The sequence below is a fragment of the Colius striatus genome, chromosome 12, assembly GCF_028858725.1.
Source record: "Colius striatus isolate bColStr4 chromosome 12, bColStr4.1.hap1, whole genome shotgun sequence".
In the NCBI taxonomy this organism is placed as follows: domain Eukaryota; kingdom Metazoa; phylum Chordata; class Aves; order Coliiformes; family Coliidae; genus Colius; species Colius striatus.
The window spans coordinates 4,039,836-4,064,309 of record NC_084770.1 but is presented as its reverse complement, the minus strand read 5'-3'; the positions used below and the strand labels follow the sequence as shown (position 1 = coordinate 4,064,309).

Below are 24,474 nucleotides of genomic sequence, written 5' to 3'. Positions count from 1 at the left end.
CTGTCATGTGTATCATATTGCAGATGCCTTTCATAACTAACCTTGCTGAGTTTAAACCTGGAGTCTTGATAATGGAAATCTGATGGGCCTCCCAATACAGGCTTTCCCATTTGACCTAGGCAGGTCAGCTGAGGCCATATGGAGCATTTGTGCTGCTCTTCCAAGCATGGATTTGCCATTTGCTGCTTTCAATAAACTGCAGACTCTGGGTTCTGCAAAAAGATTGTGTCTTATTTTCAATGTAGGTTCTGGGACTCCTCCAGCTGGTGTCTGTGAATGTAGAAGAGTGTCAGTAACTACCACCATTATATAATCTCGACTGCTGCAAACTCAGTAGCTCTTTGTCACCCTATCAAGTTTTGAGACACTGCAGATGCAGAAGAAACAAATAGACCTGGTAGCTTCACTGCCAAGTTTCTGTTAAAACACTGAGGTTCCTGCTGCTTTGTATACAAGCATATGTTATGTGCAAATATACACATGTAACACATGATATCGTGGTGGTACTGACTTTTTAAATAGTGTTTTAAGTGGATAGAGATCATGCTAATTTGGTTCAGCTGTGCTGTAATCTGAAGTTGTGCCAATGCTGAACTTTGGAATATGATAGGATTTTTTTTTAATAATTCCTTCTGTAAGTGTTAGAAATGCTTTCAGGATGACAGACACATCTAAATAATTTGTATTTCCAAAGTGCTTTTGAGTATGTGTAGTAGGTCTGGGATGGTAGTGATTTTCCACAGCAGTTCTTGCAGTGCTGTGTTTACTGTTGATATCAATATTATGACTACTGCTTGCACGGCATCAGGGCTGTCCCTCCAGCATTCCTTCCCCCACCTTCACCAATGGCTGTGGGTGAGCACAATCTTGGGACAGACCACGGCCAGAACAGCTGACCCAGGCTGACCAAGGAGATATTCCATACCATATGACATCAGCTCGGTAATACAAACTAGGGGAGAGGAGGAGGAAGGGGAGGCAAGATTCATTTCTGGCCTTCCAAAAGCAACCGCTACACGTACCGCAGCCCTGCTTCTCGGGAGGTGGCCGGACATCGCTGCTGATGGGAAGTAGAGAGGAACAGCTTTATCTGCTTTTGCTTTGCTTCCCGCGCGCGCGGCTTTGCTGCTTCTTTATTAAACTACTTTTATCTCAACCCACGAGACTCCCATCTTATTTTCTCCCCTTCCCTGGCTTGCTGAGGAGGTAGAGCAGTGTGGTGAGCACCCGGCATCCAGTCGGGCTCAAACTACCACAGTATGTGTTCAGTACTTCAGTTATTGCTGTGGGGCAGTGCTACCCACATAGTGAAATCGTATCTAATTGTTATGACACAAAGTGAAGATGTTGCTGAACAGATATGCCAGCATTCCTAAATAGTGATGATAACTGTGCAGAAGCACAATTTTATTTTTGCTAACACAGAATCACAGAATGGTAAGGGTTGGAAGGGACCTCTACCCATCATCTAATCCAACCCCCCTGCTCAAGCAGGTGAAAAAACAAAACCAAAATGTAAACTTCCAGTTTGGTTTAGCAGCAGAACTCTGATGAATCAGCTGCTGGAAATCCGAATAGGTTTGTAATCTCTTTCAGTGCTATAGATGGCTTTTACCTGTTTGTTCTGATAGTAAATTTCAAACAAAATACCCATTGATACAAAGGTAGCTTACTTTATTGAGTAATTGACTTGTCATTAACCTGCATGCTTCTTTGAAGAAGAAATATGCAGGAGAGCTATTTGTATGTATTGGCCAGTGTTTCTAAATCAATAACAGTTCTGTTTTGCAAGATCTAGTGAAGTAGTTAATTCTTAACTTTAAATCGGGTTCTAAAGCAATTGCTAGAGCAATTTGCAGTAATGGGTGCAGATAGTCCTTGTTTCTCCCTTCATGTCCTACCATACTTTTAAAAATACCATACCTGATTAGCATCTAGATTGTTGGACAGCTTGGTTTCACTAAACCTGTGCAAGGTACCTGTACCTTGCTGCATAATGGTTTTCAACTCATTTGAAATACCACAGTTACATGGGGATAGGCATTCCAAACACCTCAGTATTAGTTATACCTTATTTTAGGTCTGAATTCACTGCTGGTATCCTTATGTTTTTCTGTGAACTGCACAAAGGTGGAAGGTGACACCCACCCATGCTACCCAAGCAGTCTTTCTAGAACCGTATTTATAGTGGACCTGGTACCATGAGATGTTAGGGCTGTACTGTGGCTGTGACTCTTTGTATGGATTATGTTCTTTTTTTCAGTTAGTCTCCAACTTAAGTGAATTAACTTGGTGAGGAGGTAAGGATTGTCTTTTCTGAATTGAGTCAAGAAGGAAATGCCATTGACTCCACATTCCAGCAACAGCACTTAGGTAGGATCACACAGGCAGTGGTTCAGAACTGATAGAAGGGAACGCGCCCCAGCCTCAAGGAAGGGCCAACTCTCATGTCAGAGGTTTTCATGTCCTGTTACTGCAGTCAAAGCAATCACTGTGTCTTACAGAAAGAATAAGACCAAGAATGGGTTGGTAGTTGAATGGGAGTTGTAGATCTGTGAGCTAGTGGATGCAAGTCATTTATGGCGATGGGGAGGGCAGGGCTTGATCTCTGAAAGGCTGCTTTCCTCTACCCTCTGACATGTAACTTACCGTACTGTTAGGAATCGTGTAGAATTAAACCAGGGTAGCACATGCAAAGCCATGCTGAGATTTCTGTCTTTTTTTGAGAAGAGTAGGTAGTAGACTGCAGAATATATTCTTGGCTGGACATGGTAAGCAGTAGAGCTAACGTATTCCTGAGCGGCTCTCAAAGGCACATGACTTGCTGTAACTGAACCTTTGTAAGTCTTTCTCTCTCCTTTCCTTCTCGCTTGCCCTTTGCCCCATGTCACTCCCACTCAAACAGTTTCCCAAACATTGTGAGCTGAAAGGGCAATGAAAAGAATGTAGAATAGAATGAAGCATTTTTGCCTCCTGAGCAATCTACAAACTACAGGAATGTAAATATTTCCGTGATCAGTATTTTCTTCCTGATAAAAGGACACATCCTTTAACTTCCTGTATGTGTTTCTCAGGTAAGTCTGTACTGATATCGTAAGGCTTTACTTCTGCGTTTAGTTCCTGGATTTCTATGGCATGTCAAGCAATGATGGAATTTTATCTTACATTGATTCTAGGGAATGAATAACTTTTTGTGGTCATCACTGTGTAGTCAGTTATCAAAGTTTTACACAGAATAAGGCTTAAAATGATGTAGTTACGGTGGTAAGTGCATTCCTCAATTTTAATGTGAATGTTAAAGTATTGTCACTTTTTGTTTTCTAGGATGATCTTGCAAAAGGAAGGTCCTCGTTCTCTGTTTAGAGGGCTGGGTCCTAATTTAGTTGGCGTTGCTCCTTCCAGGTAAATACAAACCTGCACAGTAAATAAAATCTTTTTTCATGGAATTTGGTTGCTGTACATTATTTAAGGGATTTAAGGTTTGCTTGAAGCAAATTTTGCATCTGCAGTTGTAAATACTTAATAGCACATAACCTTTGGTTCCTTGATTAGTTTTGTAGTCTGAGAAATTGAGCCACTCGTACTCTGCAGCTCCAACCCCACATTTCTGCACCTACTGTCTCACCATTTCTTGTCCTATATGCTACTATAATAGTATTTACTATTGCATACTATCCCTTATGCAGAGTTTTGCCCGGTTAAGAAGGGAAATGCTTAAGGAGTTGCATGTGTAAACAGGAAGTTTGTACCTTTGAAAATAAAAAGGCAGATTTTGCTTTCAGTTCATCCATTATCTTCAGGAAGCAATTGTGTGGCTAAAACACTAAGCCTTTCTTTCTGACTTCTGGTGAAGCACAGGCTAATGTCCTTCTGCAATAGGAGGCCTGTTCTGAAATTTTAAAAAGGGCAGGATTGGGTAGGATTACACATTTCACAACTGTCTCAAGGAAAACAGATCCAGCAGTGGGCTGAGCTCCAGAAGGTGCTGGGACAGTGTGGGAGAGTGCAGTGGATGAGGGTGTAATTGTGATCTAATTGGCAGTGGTATTGCTGCTGTCAGTTGTTCGGCACAAATACTTGAACTACTTGAGTGGTGTTGGCAGTCAGATTATGTCAGAGTTTGAATTGGTCCTTACATACAAGTGTTAGTCTGAAAATAGACAACCTAAGGAAGAGTATGGAAACAAAACTCTGTAATAACTATGTATTCTTGAGTGAGAGTATAGTTATTTTCTGGGCCATTTTTATTCCTTTCTATTCTGTTTAAGAGTCTTTTTGCAGAGGGAATATATTCCACAAAGGTTTTATTTTCCTTTCACTTAATGCCCTGCTTTTGGTTGTGTGGGTGTTCTTTGGTCTGAGAAGAAGGCATTCCTGTCTTTCAAACCCAGTAGCAGAGTATCTTAACTTTCTTTATTTAATGTCTCTGAATACTTCTGGAAAACTTTATTAAACTGGACTTTCATTCTCAGCATTTGTCGTTCTTCTACTTAGATCTGACAGCTAAGGTGTTGTTCTGTAGATCCTCATCGTAGATCTTAGGATCTGTAGATCCTAACATAATTCAGGAGTTGGAGTACTTTTATTTCAGCAGATATTTTTTAAGGAATTAGGGATACCTGAGGTATTTTGTGATCACTAATTTAGCACTGCTGTGTGGAGAAGCTGAATTAATTCCAGTAGCTTCTTTTGATCCAGACACCTTTGGAGTATCAACACTTATTAATCTGAAGAGCCTCTACTTTTTTATAACAATCTGGTGTGGTCTCAATGTTCAACCTTGATATCACTTTTTTAACAGCAATTTTTATCAGCAATGCATTCTATTTTAAGTTACCATCTTCAGTGAAAAATATCCTCAATTAGATAAAACCTCTATTTCTCTTCAGTAAATTTTATGTTAAATCTTATCATTCTCTTCTGTTCTTGCCACAAGTGAAATAATTAGATTTTTCCCCCCCAGAAATGTCAGCTTGATATAATGTGTGAAGTCTTATAAATAAGCACATCCTTGTTCCCTACTGGCTGACTGTGTCTTCATCCAGTATTTCATTTTAATTAAGCATTAGCTAAGTGGATTTAACAGCAGCTCTTTGTTTAAATAAGCTGTAGAGACGCATGTTTCGTAACACATCCAGTATACTTAACGGAGTTCAGATTCCATTTTAGAAATTACACCCCTAGAGCAAGCACTTTATCTTTTTTATAATAAAGAAAAACGTGTTTTCACAGCTAAAGAGATTAGTGTTCTGTTCATGAGAACTTGCATGTTAATTTTTTATCATGTATGAGAGGTTTAACCAATTTTTTTAAACCTTACAACCTTAAATGTGAGTTGTAGATGTGCTTGAAATAAAATTTTTAGCTTAGAGAGTGAAAACAAGCATTTGTCACAATATGTTACATTGGCATATTGACTTTTATATCTGGCTTTGTTTAAAATACTAGCTCTAAGACTTACATGTAGTACAGGTTTAGAAAACTTTTTTGTAGTGTGTTCAAAGAAAAAGTGTGTCTATAAATGCAGGGCTAGGAAAACCAAATGTGGATCACAGCTTCACAACTCTCCTTGCACTTAAAATGTAACCACAAGTTATCAATATTTACATCTTAAATACTACAATAATATGAAGTATACTGTTTGGTTTTAAAAATAAAAAGGTACGTTTTTGGTAATCCATTAGAACAGATTTGACCTCTTCTTAAAGAAATACAGAATACTCTTAACTTCAGTTCTCAATTCATCAGTATTTTGCTCTTCTAGCTAAACTTCCTAGTGTCACAAAAATCACTGCGATGTTTCTAATTACCTATCCTTCCCCTCACTAATTGTTAACTGGGGATGATGTGGAAGAAAAGGTTGTAAAGTATTGTTTTTTTGGGGTTTTTTTGCCTTTTCTATTCCTAGAATTGTCCCACTACTTTGCTGGTGTTATTCCTTGAGTAGTTTTTTTACTACAACAGTAGGACATGAACCAAGGTGATCCAGGGTTAGTTAATTTCATTGCTCAGAGTACTGACACATAAAATGTCATGTAACTTGAATTTTATTTTTGTTTTAGAGCAATATATTTTGCTGCTTACTCAAACTGCAAGGAAAAGTTGAACAGTATTTTTAATCCAGATTCTACCCAGGTACATATGATTTCAGCAGGTGTGGCAGGTAAGGATCTGTGATTTTTTTACCTTCCTTTTAAAGTCATGTCTAGAAATGAGAGGTGGTAATAAATGTGGGGGAAAAAAACCTAGAACATGTTCAGTAATTCAGGGATCTCTTTTTGTAGTGGTTACTTTCTTTGACCTCTCATTAAACAAGCTATCTCGAGAATATGTGCATGAAACTTTACAATCACTGTAAATGAAGGTCTTTATATATGTGTTTATAGTCTTTTCTAGAAGGGCACTTTCAATTGTAAATTTGTGAAATGTGAAAAATTTCAAAACATTAACTTTTTACTCTGCAAGCTATAAACAATGTCGTTTGCAATGATCACTAGTTCAGTTCTTTATCTATTGGATTTTTTTTTACTATCACTTTCTGTTACAGCTTTGTATATTTTACTTATTTTTGTCTTTCTGAAGTATGCCTGCAGATATTTGTATAAATAATATTTAAGTGCTCCTTCCTCATTTTATTCAAATACCAGTCTGTATGAAGGTTGCTCTACCAAAACAATGACATATAAGATTTCCCTATTTATCATGTATTTTCATCTCTGGAAATATACTGTAGATATAAAATCAGAATTTAACTTTGATATATTTTAGCATCTACCAATATTTGCTGATTTATGTCTTCTGGGCTTTGGGATCATTAACAAAGGGAGTTGAAGTCTACAGAGAAGTGTTATGGTAAGGACTTGTGTTGAGGAAATCAAAACTTGTACTGGCAACAACTTACCTGTTGTTACCTGTGTCTTTCCTACACAAAACCAAATTTTCAGAGGGTTTTTTTCCTGTGTTGACCATAGACACTTCACAGATGTATCATGACAATTTTATGGTAGACTGTTGATGTTCCTAATGCTAATTTTACAACCGGTATGTCTGTGAGTACTAGCAATCTGGAATCGAGTGCCAAAGTGATGTCAAAATAACGAATAGAATTAATTTTCTGTTTAATGCTGTCTAATAATCTGATACAAAGAAATTGGTATATAGCATTGAAAATTTAAGTGACATTGATTTTATCCTTAAGTAACACACTGATGCTCACCTCTAGCTCATGAGAAATGCAAATGTGATTTTTAATGTCCTTAGAGAAATAAGGAGATCAATTTTGTCTTAAATGGACAAAATGAGGTGCTCAGAGGATGCATCATTTTTTGTCACTTGGAAATGTGTTTTTGTTTGTAGGTGAGCAACATGGGGAATGGGATGGAAGGGGATTTAATGAGAAGTTCTTCCTAATCAATTTAATTGCTCTAAGAAAAATGAATTATCTTCAGCCCCTTTGCAAGGCCATAACACGTCTTCAAATTTGGGAGAGGGGGCAGGAGGGGAAGAGAGGAAATATGGATAATAGAAATAAAACTATTATGAATTGAAGATAATCTGTGTAACTCATGCAGTGCTGCAGGCAAACGAAGGTTCAGAGTGTTTCTTGTCTTTGGAAGTCATTCCAGTTATTCAGTAATGAAAGGAATATTTATGGAGATATGCTGTAGTGACTTCTCTCAAGCGCTTGCAAACACAGACCATAGTTTGCCAGGGAGTTCTGTATCTGCTTTTTAACTTGCTTCCCTTTCAGAAGATTGGTATTATGCATTTGTACTTAACATCTGCATGAGACTGGGCTAAATGTCTTTGAGCTTTTATTGCTGTTTGCCATTTTTACACTTATACATAAGTTTTACTGTTGAACAATTTTTGTGTCTGTTACCTTTCTGACATTTACCTAGTCCTTCAGTTGTATTTCTAAATCATGTAGCCATTGAAGCTCACTGTGCAGTGCAGTTTCCCACTACAGGTTACAATGTCTTGGCACTGTATACTACAGGCATTCTTTTGAAGACCTTTAAAAGAAGGTTCTTTGACAAAGAATTTTTTTATACTCAGTGCTGATGGTATTCTGATTTATGCGAAAAGGATTGTAGCTAAAATACCAGTGCTTTCTTGAGAACGTGCTAACCTTGTTTTTGTAATTCTAATATATTTCAGAAAGTGCACTTAAACCAGCTATTAACAGTTTTACCTGCAAGGTTTGTATTGCTATATGATGCAAATCAACATATAACAGGGACAAGTGAGCTTTTATTTGGTTGACTTTAACAGGTTATCACGGAAGATCTCTATAATATTTGTGTTGGAACTTAAGATTTCGAAATTGGCAAGGTGGATAAACACTTGTAATTAGCAAAAAATAATTAGTATTGGGCTTTTTGTTTTGCAGCTGCCATTGATTTCAGTAAGGAATTGACTGTCTCAGTCTTCAATGAGTTGGTTACTTTTTTTCTTTGGATATGACCTCTGTGTTACATAAGGCTTCTAATACCTAAAGAGCATGAGATGGTATTTGCATTTACAAAGTTTTTGTAGTGGTTTATAAAATATAATAGTGATGCAAAAATAGAACTAAAAAACCCCAAACAACCATAGCATACTGTTTTAAAGTACTGTAAGTTGTGAATTTTAGTCAACTAAATGCTGTTTACTTGTATCGTATGTTAATACATAAGTATCTCATACTAGACTGATGTTATTATTAAATGAGGATTATTTTGTGCACAGGGCATTTTTGGAAGAAACTGATGTTTTAAGCATTTTTGGGTTTAGGCCAGATAATTCCTTCTCAAGATAAAACATACATGGTCTTGTTATTTCAGTAGGCTTGTTTTATCACAAAGAGGATGAGTTATGCTACATATTAGTAACTGGTGTCTTATGCAATTAGAAATTAATGTTTTTCTCTTGCTATGTGCTAGCTTCCGGCGTATAATCCATGTCACCTTCATACCTACAATATCTGTGTATAGAAATAATGTATTTCTTTGCTTATAACTCGTTATATCACGTGGTTGTCTTTGCAAATTTGAACAGTGAGTACATCTGAAGTACACTGCAAGAATGAGTGTTTGCTTGTGTTAAGATAGTTTATCTCCGTATATATGAAAGTTAGGCTAAATTCTCAGCCTTTTCATTGCGATTGTTCAACTTCTTTTGCCACAGACAGTAAAAAACTGCAGAGGACTGAATGAGATACTTTGTTCCTTTATGGCGTTCTGATTTGCCTTTTGAATGACTCACAGCCTCATTCAGACAACATGGTTGCAAATCTGCTGCAAAACTTCTGTGCCTTGTATGCTGTTGCTGTTCTTTCTAGAACTCTACTGGCAAACCAACTCAAATGTAGATCATTTTATTTATTTCCTTTTTTAAAAATGAGGACCACTTCATTACTTACAGATTTCCATACTTTGGTAAATTTTTAGTAGTATGTACACAGTCACTTAATACAAGTAAAATTCCTATTTAGTTGATTACTGATAAAGTAAAGTTAGATTTTATAAGGCATCCATCTTTTTTGGTTCTAAGATAAGACTAGATTTTTTGAATGATATTTAGGAGGGAGTGGGGAAGGAAGGTTCACTTGTAAATTTGATGTATAGGTAAGTATTATGAGATATAAAATTGAACTGCTGCAAACGAGCAGAAATTTCAGTACTCAGTGCATTTTACACAACTATTTTGATATCTGTGGCCTGTTCTGATTATTTTTCTTTCTTTTTTTCCTAAACTTTTACCTGAAAACAGTTAGATCTCACAATAACCAATTGACAAATCCTTCCAATGGGATTCGATTTGTACACATGTGTCTGATGAGGTCACTGCTTGTTGTTATGATACAGAAAAGCCTGTGTCTATTTTAGGCATTTACTGTACATTTCTCCCGTGAAAAGAGTGAGATCGTGTCATCTCATGCTCCCCATCCGCAGGTCACTTCCTGCAGAAATATGGACTAACTTAAACCTCGTGAGTACTGAACTGAGCATCTCTTGCAGCCTCTAGTGTAAGAACCACACATTGGGTTTGTAATATCTATTAAATAAACAAAATAAGGGGAATTCACTTTATCTTGAACTCAGATGATGTGCATTGTGCAAGACATCACTTCTTAACTCCGTTAAAAGTAATTTTTTTCTGTGCAGTTCAGGGAAAGGTGAAAATACCTTTCACTGATAACTGCTCCTTCACTTAGCTCTTGAAAGTCCCTACTGGGTTAAACAAGACCTTTTGGGGTTTTTTTCAGTGTCCTAGAGCTGCCTTTAAATGCTGCAGCTGATACTCTGTGTTGTCATGTTATTTCAAAGACCTCTTTTTCTTTTCCTTTTTTTTTTTTTATATGCATATAATCTCCTTTCTGTCTCTTTCTGTTTTCTCTTTTGGTTTGTTTTTATTTTTCTATCTTGGATTTTTAATTCAGCATTCCATATTCACATGCGTCTGTATCAATTACATTGGCTTATAGATTTAAAAAATCCTAACCTTTGAAATACGATGCATAATAGGAATACCTGGGATCTTACCTGTCAGTAGCTATTATAACTGAAAAAGTAGATTGAGATAATTCTTTCCATCTGATACTGGGTTACAATTTCATATAAGAAAACATAAAGAAATACAGGAGTTTCTGGTATTCACTTCTAATGAATCTGGAATCTTTCTTGTGGATACAGCACACTGATAAACATTGTAAAGCATTATAAAGTTCACTGAGACTTGTAAAAAGGAAAAAATAAAGGAAACTGTTGGTAGAGCTTCACAGTAGTTGTAGAAAGCACTCCACCTTCATTTTTTAACAAGTATTTGAGCTTCAGAATTTCTTCATTTAAAAAGAAAAGCTATCTTATCTAAGTTTCTGAATGGTATGTTTCATTTTCTGGAGTGCTTTACTTGGTGTCAGAATCACCTCTTAATTTAGTTTTTTTTTTCTACTGCTAACTGTGTTTACTACATTGCCTGTAAGAATTGAGCTGTAGCTGTTTCATCTTGAAACCTGAAGTACTGAAGGTTCTTTGATTTGAAAGCTTTAGTTTGAACAGTCACACAATTTATGTCTATGACAACCTTAAAGGGGAAAAAAAACTGTTACTAAGTGTCTGATTCTACTATTAGGGGTGCTTTAGTTAAGTAATGTCTACAGCAACCCAAGGAGTGCCAAGTTTGGACAGAATAGACTGCATCCTGTGCAAACAAGTTTCACTGGCAATTTCCAGTGTACTCTTACCAGCCTGCCTAGAACTGAGTGAGGACAGTCACTACTGCCACTCACACTGCCTCTGAACAGGTATTTCCCGTTCCAGACCTAGAATCTAGAGAGACTGTTTCTTGGGGTTGAATAGGACGAAGAAAGGGCTGAGCAGATAGTGGTGTAACATATAATCTAGCAGCAGCAAAATTTCAAAGCATGCAACTTCAATAGGAATGCAAAATACTCTTTGGTCTTGTTCATTAGTACTGGAAGAGACTTAAGAACCAAATTTAGTTTTTAAAGAGGAGTCTTTCCTGAAAAAAGGGTTGGATGAGGAAATTATTTCAAAGCCTTTGTTGTAGTCCTGTGGATCCCTAGTGCCCTTCACTACACTATAGACATAGAAAGATTCTATTCTGTTTCCTTTCAGTTCTAGTTCAACCCAGGGTCAGCTGCTGTTGAGTTTATATGGCGTTAAGTGACAGGTCAGAAGGGCTCTGACTAATTAAACTACACGACCTTTTTAGCAAATGTACATTTTGAAAACAGCCCATGCCTTGTAACGGCAAAGTAGTTCCCCAGTGCTTTGAGTTTTTACAGAATTTAACTACATGAAAGGCAGATATAAAATACTTTTGGCTTGTTAGAATTTCACTCTGACATATGAAGGGCTATATATATGTACCTAGATACAGATAAAGAATAGTGTATCAAAACAAAAAAGCCAACCCAAAATGCTTATCTGCCACAGGAAGTATGTGACCTGATCTAGGTGAAACTGCTTCTGCAGGGGGTTGAACTAGATGATCTCTAAAGGTCCCTTCCAACCTCTACCATTCTATGATTCTGTGTTTTAGTCAGTTTCATTATCTGTTTATAAATATTGATATAAAAACATTAAACTGAAATCTCTATTGTGATTTTGCTGTTTAGGCACAGAAGTACAGATAATCCTGGTAGCCTCTAAACCTTGTGGTTTATCTTTAGAACTGTAACTGAAAATCATGATGACCTATTAAGATTTGGGGGCAGGAGTAGAACAAAACTTATAAACAGTTAAGATCCCCTGGCATTTCTGTGAGTATTGCAGTCATTTGTGTGCACAGTAAACCTAGATTGTGATTGAACAGAAGTAACATGTATGCAAGCAGTTCTGCTAAATATATCTATATAAGCAGTTAATGATCTCCATAAACAAGCTTGTCCATAGCCTGTTTGTTGTATAAGTATTGTGCACCAGACATGCACTGAACAAGGTAACTTGCTTTCCCACAACACCAGTCCATTCCCTTGCAGTATACTTTATAGTGATATACAAGTGATGTGTGTCACTTAGAAAGCAGGTGTCTAAATTTATCATCTCTTGCCTGGCCATGTTCCAGCTCTTCCCTTTTCCTCTTCTCTGCTGCAGACATGACACCTCATTAATGGTGCATGTATGATATTACAACTCTAGATGGTTTTTATTTTGACTTTTTTTTCAGAGCTGCCTTTCACTGTCTTCTTTTTCTCTCCACAGTTGTGCAGAAGTAAGAGTGATTCTTACTTCTCTTGGTTTTGTTTTGTTTTTGTTTTCATTTTTACTTTGGTTACTTCTCTCTTTCTTCCTTTTGTTTTTCTTTACTGAACTGAAAATCAAAGCTTTAACCCTTAGCCCTTCTGCAAGCCTGAATAATTGCTGCCTGTCTCCAATAGTTAGAAGTCATACTATTTACTTTAACAATTTAAACACTCATATGCTTGTAAAAGTATTCCTTGGCCAACCAACAATCTCTGCTTTGAATACTAAAGAAAACAGTAGCACTCAAATTTAACTGCTTTTTATAGTTGAGTATTAAAAGGTCTCTTAACTTACAGTAATAGATACCCTTTAACTGCACCAAAAGTAGTATTTATTCAGTCTGCATGCTTTTAAACTCGGATTGTATTTCAGGTAGCGAATTAAATTGACACAATGTTTTATACTACCTCAAATTGTTACAGTTGTATCTGCAATGCCTTCTTATTGACATGTTTGCCAAATTGACTAATATTAGTCTAGCTAGCTTTGCTGTTCTGTGGTGTCAAAACAGGGTTGGTATGGTTAGCTAGGCAGAGAAATGTACAGAATTGGGCTTATTTATTATTGGGGCATCTCTTACTAAGAATCAAGCTTATTCAATATCAATGTTAATAATAAAATTTGAAAATAAGCTAAATGTTTATTGGCTGTATGGATTCATAAAATAAGTCAAGGGCTACAATGAGTACTTTCTAAGAAATCAGTATAGTCCGAGTTTTTGCATCTACTGTACCTTACTGTGTGCGTTTCGAACTTGATGGCAGTTGCTCTTGTAATTCCATCACATCTAATTTTTCTTTTTAAATATTTTAGGTTTTACTGCGATCACAACAACTAATCCCATTTGGCTAGTAAAGACACGATTACAGCTTGATGCAAGGTACAGTGACAATGGGAAATCTCACAGCTGTGAGTAAGATTTCCCTTAAACGTTGCAAACGTGTTCTGCATCCCAAAATGGAATGATTTTTTTAAATGTCCAATATTTTGAATTAAGTTGATGCTTATCTGTCTACAAGTTACACTAGTGTTTTTCTCTGGTTTAATCTCTGTGTTCTGAGGTATGCTATTGAGACACTACGGAACACTGGCCAGAAAATTTGGAATGAATAAAAGGTTAACAATCTCATTCAAATTGTGTTCTACCAACCATATGCATACATTTCCCTTTGGTAATACTTTCTCTTTGTTTTTAGGTGTTAAGCTAAGCATTCCTGAAATAAGGATTTTAAGTATTTTAATAAAAGCTTAGGAAAAAAAAACACCTGAAACATCCTGGTTTATATTTTTTACATATGATGAGCTCTAGCCTGTGAGAAGCAGACTGCTTTCATGTCTCAAAACATAGGACTTGTACTTAGGCAGGATAGTCAATAGAAGTTGTCTGGATTTACTACAGAATTGATTACAGAGACAGTTTACTGTTACAAAGCTTGTGGTGAATTAGAATTGTATGTAAATAGGGAGGAAGAAAGACCTTTGCATTCCAATCTATCTTAAACTGCACGAGTCTCAATGCAACTGTATTTTTCATTTTCTAGACTTTCTTACTCAGAACTTAGCATGCAATATAAACTTTTCTTCAGCCATCCTGAATACATTAATGAGTCACATATTCCTGTTTTGGAGATGTGTTAGATTTTCTGTATTAAGTGCATATTAGCATTTCTCTTCTTAGCAGGTGTACTGTCAGCTGCAAGGTGGCTGTGGTAAATATATCCTGGAACTAGTTTCACTGTGAGATTTTTTTCTGGTGATGCAATTATACCCATCATATGATTAGGGTGATAATTTCATGAGTAATTCCAAGGGGTTTTTGGTTCTATGTACAGCCTTATGGCAACTTGTGCCTCTGCTTGTTTTTTACTGATTAGTCAGTTAAGTTGATAAAACTAAAGGGCTCTAAGGCAATTAAGGGAAATTATGGGTTTCTTGTGCACATTATTTCTGTACATTATATCAAGCACATTGTTCATGTGGAAGACCTGAAGAAGGATCTTCTAACTTTCCATAGGACATTGCAATTACATGGCTTAGTCTAGCACATACTGCATTCTCAGTTCTTAAATTCAGTTATTATTAAAGGTGTGAGAATACTTGGCTTGTGGGGTTTTCCTGGCCTGGTCTTGTTTCTGATGGAGTTCTCAGAAATCCCTCTGATCTCAGTAAGAGTTGGAGAAGGCATGTGCTTTGTCTCCAAAGTGAAATTGCTTTGGTGTTCACAACAGTGTTGGACATCTTGCACATCAGAACAACAAACTCTTACAGCAGTCTCTGTCAGTGCCTCTGTCCAGGTATACCAGGGACATATGGGGACTGAGATGCCTCTGGAGCTGCAGCTGTTAAGTCCAGCTGCTCTTCTCACCAGTTGTTCGACTCTGTTCTCTTATCTGCCAGTATATCAGTGCCAGTCCCCCAAGTTCTCTGCAGCATCAGGCATGGAGCTTACTCAAGGTCAGATATGCAGCTATGTGTGTCAACTATTTCTTATAATTGTGCTTGGTATCTTGTTTCATTGCTGACTCAGATTACAGGTTCAAACTTTAACTCAGACTAACATTTGGCCATCGAGTGATGGCCACGGCTCTGTGCAAAGTGGTATGTTGGTTTATTCTGTGACTGCTCACTCAGGGCCTCTGCTGGATGATTCTGTGTGTTTCAGGAGCCTGCATTTGGTGAAGCATATTTTATTCAGGATTGGAATGGATTTTCATAGCTGTGCACAGTATGCTTAGTGTTTCAATATGCACAATTCAATTCAGTAAGCAAGCTAAAAATGGGGGAAAGGGTTTATTTACCAAACATTGCTTGATACAATCATGTCTGATGAGCATTTTCCTTGACCCCAGCAGAAGTGACTCAGTTGAATCAAGTAATAGCTACCTGTGTTGTGTTGGTTCATATGCTGCTTCTGGATATGCTCTCTGTTTGCTGACAGCTGTGATGCTGTAAGGCCTGCTCTTTGAGCTCCTAGCGACTGCAGTTACCGTGCTATCGAGCTGTTTGTTCAAGGCAAAATTTAGGGGAGCTTCAGTCTCATTTGGAGAAGGAAATGGTAATTTTTTTCATGAGTTGCTGACATTGGCAGTTCATTTGGAAGTATGTTTACAAGCAGTTTAGTCCTTTATTCCATAAGACTTGGGAAGGCCTAGAGTTGTTCAAGTAGTTTGCTTGTTACTTTTTTCTGTAGTTCTCATGTGAAGTCTGGCTTGGATTCAGTGTTATGTTTTACCTGTGTTTAGTGCTGTCAGCCTTTGAGACCTCCACTTCAAGTTTTGTGTCTTCTTAAATGTATCTGAATTCGAGCCTGTCAGCATTAGTGAAAAATATTTCCCGAGTCCTCTTGTCACTCAAGCAAAACTGTTAAATTGTTTTCCAGTCTCAAGTTGCACCAGCTTGATGTCTGTCTTGTTCTCTCCATTGCAGGAATCGTGGAGAGAAGCGAATGAGTGCTTTTGAATGTGTCCGAAAAGTTTATCGATTGGACGGTATAAAAGGCTTTTACAGAGGAATGTCAGCATCCTACGCAGGCATATCTGAGACTGTTATTCATTTTGTTATTTATGAGAGTATTAAGAGAAAACTTCTGGAATATAAGACTGCTTCTTCCATGGACAATGAGAATGAATCGGCAAAAGAAGCTTCGGACTTTGTTGGAATGATGATGGCTGCTGCCACTTCCAAAACTTGTGCAACGTCAATAGCATATCCCCATGGTAAGTGGGGCATGTACAGCTGAGAGCCTCAATCTAATTGATCAAAAGCAGCCTTTTCAGTGATATTTGTAGCAGGCTTTGGCTTATTTGCTCAAGAACTATTTCTTGATGTAAAGCTTTTCATATCAGATTCAGCAATTCAACAAGAATAAAATGTTCAGATATGGAAGTATTTTAAAGTGGATATATGGCACGGCCTTTTCTTAGGCAGTATTTTCCTTTTTCACTTGGAATTGCAGTATATACTCAACAGTGTCACATAATTTGCCAGCAAGTTCTTTTCCCCCATCTAGGAAAACAGGGGAAAGCAGTTGTGTATATATTTAGTTTGTTCATGAATTGAATACTTAATTAGTGGCAGCTTCCAAGCTAAAATGTAAACCCAAAGTTGTCTTCTGGATTTTAACTAAGCGAATGAACCTTCCTTGCTTAGTTAGATATCTGTTAAAAAACTTAACTTGTTTCCTCTTACACATACTTGATTTCCTTTTCTGTTTGTCTTCCTCCTCCTTTTTTAAAGTTTTTTCTGAGACTGAGAACTTGGGGAAGGGGAAAGGTTACATTTTTAACGTAAAATCACTAATTGGTTTCTGGGAAAGCTAATGCTAAGTGGTGAATGTAACCACATGTGGCTTTCTTTGTACAGAGGTTGTACGAACAAGACTAAGAGAAGAGGGAACAAAATACAGATCTTTCTTCCAGACACTATCTTTGCTTGTGAGAGAAGAAGGATATGGATCCCTCTACCGAGGTCTAACTACACATCTGATCAGACAGATTCCAAACACGGCTATCATGATGTCAACCTATGAAGTGGTAGTCTACTTGCTGGATGGATAGCATCATGACAAAGCTCCTTAGAAGAAGGTGGAAGATGGAAAGACTGGAGTGGACCACTGAATGTCAATGACAATGTGGTGGGCAAAAGGAGTTATATCAGGAACATGCAGCTATGGACAAAACAGAAGGTTGATTGTAGGCAACCATGAATCATTTTGCTGCCTTATTGTATGGTCTCTTAGCAATGTGACAAGTGGGAACTAACGCTTAGAGAATGCCTTTATACATCTCTTAGTTCAAAGTTGTTCCTTTTTCTCATCTGTTAATCTAGACAAGGCCATTCAGTCATCTTCAGAGACCTGATGGATGAGGGAGAGGGTGTAAAATATACGCTTAGACAGCCTTATTCACTTCTCTTAGTGATTGCTTTCAATTAAATCTTTTTGTTCTGTTTTACTGCACAGTAACCTGTTGGAAGAATGGAGAAGACAGTACTTTTATACCTTTCCATACCTGAAACTTCATTCAGTTGCTCTGAAGATTCATAAAGAGACTGAGGTAGTAGTCAGTGTGTGAAGTTTTATGTGTTCCTACCTCAAGACAAAATGTGTTGCAGGGACCCTGAACAGAGTTATTTCTTTACTAGATGATAATTTTTTGAGTGGTAGTGAGAGAGTATCTGATTGCTGAGCTCTTCAGGTTATCAGTCTGTTAATAATTGATTTTTAGTTCCTTTTTGTTTCTGAAACTTTCTTCCTTAAGTAAGAAAGATCTATGTAGTTCTCCTGTATCATCAGTTTTCTTTGCCAATCTGTCAGGTCACTCACACAGCTAAGGGAGAAATTGCTCATTAAGAATTCTTAATGTGATGACAAATATCAACTAGTCCAGGCTACCAGTCCAAGCTACTACTACAAATATCAGCTAGTCCAGTATGAAGGATTCACTTATTTACATGCTACCTGAGAAAAAGTTGTATGACCCTAAAATGTCTAGCAAATCCTGATCTTGATTGCCAATATCTGTATGGGAGCACAGAACCAGAACACATATCGCCATGGCTAAGGCAACCAGAAAGTAGTGGTAGAAGCAGTGGTAGGTCTTTCTGGTGCAGCCAGCCTCTGTGCAGAATGATGGAGAAAATTATGATTGGCATTTTCTTGTAAGCGTTTCCCTTGATAATTGTTATATCACTTCTTCCAGTCTGAGCCTGTGTACTGAACTGCAGCTGACAGTATAACCTTGTCCTCCAAATTGTCTGGATATTCAGGCATTGTTTTTGTCACTCCTTTAAGCCTATTGCAAAACGGGGTGTTAAATTCAACAGTGAGGCTTAGAGAGCTTATTCTGTCATAATTCACAGGGATTTCCAAAACAGTACAGCTGGAGTGTTGAAATCAGCACCTTAATGTTACACAAACTTGTACAGCTTTCCAAACGTCTTTTATCTGCACCTTGAGTACTTCTCAGTCTGCATCTTTGATCCGTATGAGGAACGTGATCATTATAAATTGTGGGCAATAGCTTTCTACATATAAATGCTGCTACACTGGTGCAGACAGAACTGTGATATCAACTCCTCCAGTGTGGTACTTCAGTACTCTTAAACTGCATTGTGTGCAATGGCTTTATTTTATGAATGACTTCTTATGCACTTTTTGGCCTTTTTGTAAGGCTTATGACTTTCCTTCTTACTGGTCATCTGTAGTCAAACCGTATTCAAAATATGCAGTCTGGTTTTAAACAAAGCATGTGGTTTGATTTCTGTGTAAGCTGTGCAGGGTAAAACGTTTTATGGTTCAGAGCCATACTATCCCTGTTGCTGGAGTTCTGTAGGCTGCACGTTAAACATTCAAAGCTTACAGAACAATCAGGCTGGATTTTCTCATTTGCTTTCCTTTTTTGTTTTTGACCCTTATCATGTTGTCTACAGTGTCAAAGTACTTGAGTATTTAATGTAGTTCTCTGTACTAATTGCTCCTCCTTCTAAAAGCAACCTGTAGTGTGTACAGCAAGCTTGCAGTGGAGGCTTAGATGTATTGGCTTTGATCTCTGGAAAATGTAATCTTACCTTTTCAAAGACAGATAGCACGGTCTGTGATGTGACCAAAGGTTAACTTGATGGTTTTGAAAAAGTGAGGAGAATTCTTAAATGTGTGTTCTTAAGTGGACTGTTTTTTTTAGTGATCTCCCAAGGAAAAGTCTGGCATTTTCATAACTAAGTCCAGGAGTAGCTACTTAACTGTAGTTTGGTTTTGTAGGAAGTGGATTACTCTTCAAGCTTTCCAGATTATGCAATTGTAGCCAAAATGTAAATTGGCAAAGACAATATTTAGCTTTGAAGTTCATGAATACTATTAACACTGTTTTGTGGATCAGTTTTCCTTTGGTTACATGTTCATCTCCCACTAATTAACTGGGTACCATATGTGTGCCTTGACTGGGTAAAGACAGACCCCTCCACACACCCCCCTACCCCCAAGAAAATGTTAACAAGGACAATTGAATATGAGAGACAGCAGTTAAAAATAGACAATCATCTTATTATTACACCTTGTAATGGATGTTGAAGCAATGTTAAACTGCAGGGGTGACCTTTTTGGCTTGCTTTACATAACAAAACAAATGCACAAGTTCCTTAGTTTTCAGTGTTGTTTTGGGTTTTTTTTTTCTGAATTACCAGTGCACACAAAGTTACCTCTGAAATATTTCCCAAAGATCTTTAAATTATTTATATAGCTTTCCTGATATTTATGATAAAAACTCAGAGGGATTAAGATGCTACATGCAGTAATATCTCTTAACCGAAAGGTGTGTGTTTATACTCCCTTGTAACTTAAATTATTATATTGAATGTAGTATATTTATGCCACACTTTTCTGTGCTTAGACTTAAAGGTTTTGGATGACTGAAAACCTTTCAGTAATGAATTAATTTCCTTATATTTCTTTTATTTAGATGAAACTTAAATGTTGTTGCAAGCTGTTAATTTTGACCCAGCAACCAGTTAGATTTGGGAGATTGTGAGACTGCAGTTTCCTGAACCGGTCAAAAGATGGCACTGGAGCATGCATTCATCAGAGGGAAAAGGCGCTCCTCTGCCAGGGTTCAGCACTGGATTTCACTGATTTTCTGTGGCATATTGGGGGGACACGGCAAGGTGGCCTGAGTTTTGAAAGCTATTAAAAAAAAAAAAACAAACATTGCAGTGAATGCAGTCACATTTTGCGGCCTTGGTATCGATTCAGTCCCTACAGAGCTGTCTGACAACAGATGAGTTGTGGTGTGTTTGCAGAGGGCTCAGCCCAGCCTTTTAACTGCCTGATAGATCTGCTGTTTCTGTCTGAATTTCTGATCTGCTAGCCATGTTGTTTTAAGTAGGTTTTGTGATTATTTGAATTGTAACTGAAACATCAACTTGGCCACTTGTATATTGACATTGCACCTATCTAGTTAACTGTTTACATAATGCACTCTGTATATTTCCTTTCTGATTGAGATGTTTGTTAATGACTGTTTCTGCTGTTCTGTTTATGTTCTCATGACATTTGTAACATTCCTCAGACTGTAGCATTTTAAAATAATGCTTCCAGAGACACAAGATTGGAAAGCCTTTATAAATGTTGCTTCCCATTTAAACTGTCTAAATTCAGGAAAAAAAGCTGAATACTGAAGTGTGCCTACGTAAATGCACTGCTTTTTTCAACTTTCTGTGTGTTAAAATTCGGTTATGTAAGTTTTCAGTTCTTTTATTTAAGAGTCTGCCTACCCTGCATATGTGAACATAATTATGCTGTCAGAGTCATAGTTAAACACTCACAAATGACAGTTTGAGCATACTTCAGTGCTCATGTGAGGTTTGCTATTATTCTTGCATACATGTGGTTGGCTGTAAACTATGTGCATTTGCTCTGTATTTATATATTTTTGCTTGGATTGCTTTAAACTTCAAAGCAAATTAAAAGGTTGTGCTTCTATTCAAATGCTGCCTTCTGTGCTAAACTGTACACTGTTTTTAAGCTTTTCATGTTATTGTTCTATACCAGTGCCTGGACAATTGTGATTAAAAAAGAGCAATTCACTAGGAGACCCCAGTGAATCATTTAATATTCTGCCATTTTGTAGTAACTGAAGACAATGTATCTGTATTGTGTCTATAATGTGTTCTTTCAGGACAGTTTCATGGATGTCTTCAAGTAGTTGGACATGTTCTTGCAATGTGATTTGAATACTCTTACCTCTGCAGAATTAATTTAGTGTTTGTCAACTGAGATCCTGACTAGTGACAATAATTTGTGTCCATGTAAAGTGTCGACTACAACAAACCACTGCTGACAGAAATGAATGGCAGTAGTTCCTTTAAATGTTCTGATTTCATTACATGTGCAATTGTAACCCAGTCTGTGAATCTGAAACATGATTAGGTGTCATTTCTCTTAACAGCATGCATTTGATCCGAAGTCTGTTCTCAGAAATCATTCTGCAAAGATGTATGTAGGTTTTGTTTGCTTAGTGTGCTGTGTTTTCTGCCCCTCAGTGTGTGTTCTGGAACCGAATCCTTTGCAAGCCTTTTGATATGGAGCCAGGCTCAATGTCTCCTGATTCTTTCATCTATTCAAAACTATTTCAAATCTTGCATTAAAACAGCACATCTATGATGATTTTTTTACTTTTTGTTCAGTAGGTGTTAATGGGAATTTAACTCCTTTGTTCTACTTCTGAGACTTTCCAGCTTCCAGGTCAGCCAGGCTTAAAGGTAATCAGTCTTCTGGAATCAGTACAGAGACCAGTGTCCTTATCCCTGCCACATCTGATATAATTGTAATAGTCTGTAATTGATCTTTCACTTTAACTGTCCAAAAGAAGCACAGTGGTAGGGCAGTGCTCTGGTTACATGTTGGGAAATGTTTAAACATTTATGCTACTTTATAACCCCTTCTTCTGGCAGTGTTATATTAAGCTTGCACTGCGCAAAAAAGCGTGTATGAAATGAATCACAGAATAGTCAGGGTTGGAGACCTCTAAAGTATACCTGCTGGTATATTTAAAGTCCTAGTGGAGTTATGGATTGGCATTAATGCACTAGTGTAGTCTGACATAAGTGCAACCTAAAAGCAAGTGAGGTTTAACAATGATCTCTTTCACAAAAGGAAGCCCTTGAATTTGATAATGCACTTAACACTTAAATGAAAAGGTACTTCCAAAGACAAATACTACTCCTCATCTGTGTGCTGTTGCCAGTGAGTGTGCTTTGTGCTGACTCAGAACATGGTTATCTTCTTGCACAGCTTCTGTCAAAAGCAGGAAATGCCAGTACAGGAATCTAAGTTCCATGAGCAAATTGATGCAAACAAAATGGTGTATTGAGCTGTGGAAGATATATTGAAGAGGAGGAGCTTCTGGTTTTGTAGATGGACTATTTCAAGGGATGCTCTTAATACTGGTTTCACTAATGCAGAGATACTTGATAAAATTGTGTGAAGTTAACTAGAAACTTTCAAAGACAAACTCCAATACAGTGAAACTTAATGCCAGTTCTGGGTAAATAGCTACCCCAGGGAGCCTTTCCTCCCTTAACAGTGACTATTAGAAGTCAGTAGCTTTTCCTAATCCTGCTCCAGCAGTAGACACTTGGGATGGGACTGAGGATGTAAATGTATTGGGTCTGGGGTGGTGGTGATTTTCCCTAGCAGCCCTTATAGATCTGTGCCTTCTATTGGTAGCTAAAAACATGTATTGATAACACATCAATGTTTTGACTACTGATAGTGCAGCATCAAGGCTATCCCTACCACATTTCTTCCCCCACCTTCACCAGTAGCTGTGAGTGGGCAGGATCCTGGGAGAGGCCATGACCAGGACTGCTGACCAAGGAGATATTCTATATCACATGATACCAGCTTAGCAATATAAACTTGGGGAGAGCAGGAAGGAGGAGGCATTTCTGATTCACTTTTGCTTTCCAAAGCAACTGTTAGGTGTACCAAAGCCACCCTACTGCTTAGGACAGACATCACTGCTGATGAGAATAGCATCTTTACCTGCTTTACTTCTCTTGGATGTGGCTTTACTGTTCATCTATTAAACTGCTTTTATCTCAACCCACGAGGCTTCCATCTTATTTTCTCCTCTCCCTGGCTTGCTGAGGAGGGGGGTGATAGAGCAATGTGGTGGGCACCTGGCATCCAGCCAGGGTCAAATCACCACAAATGTGCATGCATGGCAGAAAATATTTTCAGGGTTCTGTTCATTTAGGACTGTCAGTATATAATTGGAGACTAGATAATGTAGGACCAGTATTTAAGAGGGAAGACAAATTAGGAAATGACAGGCTTGTGTCTGTTGCAAGCAGAACTCTAAGTATGTGTCTCCTGCAAAGTATGTTATAGACATGAAGGTAACTGGTCAGTAAGCAAGAATGAGTGATATTAAGCTGTGATCTCTGTTTTAGATGAAATAAATGCAGGTGTAAAGTTGTTGGGGATTTTTGGTTTGGTTTTTTTTTAACTGTATGATGTAGAGCCACAAAGGAAATATCTAGATTATTCCAACATGGGTAAGAGCTGAATAAAAAGTGTGTTGTAATGGGACTGTTGGATTGATGGTGGGTACTACAAGTACTTGACCACTTCTGAAAGTTTTTACAAGAATAGTCTTGTTGTTGTGACAGTTGGGCTATGTTAGTGTGATTTGCTTTGACTGCAAAGTAAGATTAAATAACAATGCAAAAAGTATATTAAATTAGTTACAAAATGCTAATGAGAATTTTTGCTGTAGGCCAGGAGTGTTGCTTCCTCAGTTGGAAAGACGAAAAAGACTTTGAGTATAATCTGTTCAACAATGACTGTTACTTGTTTAAACAAAAACTACAGTTCCAGGATGCTAAAGGCAAGCATAAACATCACAATATGTACTAATCTTGGGCTCACCTAATGTGGGGTACATGAACAGCTGTGGTTCATCAAAGTTATTAAAAAACAAAAGTGTACATGTCATAGAATCATAGAATGGTAGGGGTTGGAAGGGACCTTTAGAGATCATCTAGTCCAACCCCCCTGCAGAAGCAGATTCACCTAGATCAGGTCGCATAGGAATGTGTCGAGGCGGGTCTTGAAGACCTCCAAGGAAGCAGACTCCACAACCCCTCCGGGCAGCCTGTTCATGAAGGAGGAAGGCATTTCTGAATCCCCAAACAGTATGTGAAAGGGATGTCATGACCTGAGGTA

General features: G+C 37.6%; 1 protein-coding gene across 4 annotated transcripts in view; it reads left to right on the top strand.

The window, feature by feature from the left end:
• Positions 1–21,909, top strand: part of SLC25A36 (solute carrier family 25 member 36) — a 32,110-nt gene extending 10,201 nt beyond the window's left edge. For 3 of the 4 annotated variants that reach the window (XM_062005380.1, XM_062005382.1, XM_062005381.1), the window contains 5 exons: positions 3,325–3,402; positions 6,063–6,163; positions 13,566–13,632; positions 16,179–16,468; positions 17,115–21,909. In XM_062005380.1, coding sequence (XP_061861364.1) covers positions 3,325–3,402; positions 6,063–6,163; positions 13,566–13,632; positions 16,179–16,468; positions 17,115–17,308 — 730 coding nt within the window. In that variant the 3' untranslated portion in view covers positions 17,309–21,909. The remainder of the gene's footprint in view (positions 1–3,324; positions 3,403–6,062; positions 6,164–13,565; positions 13,633–16,178; positions 16,469–17,114) is intronic. The other variant, XR_009819491.1, reaches the window with a different exon arrangement.
• The last annotated feature ends 2,565 nt before the right edge of the window (positions 21,910–24,474 follow it).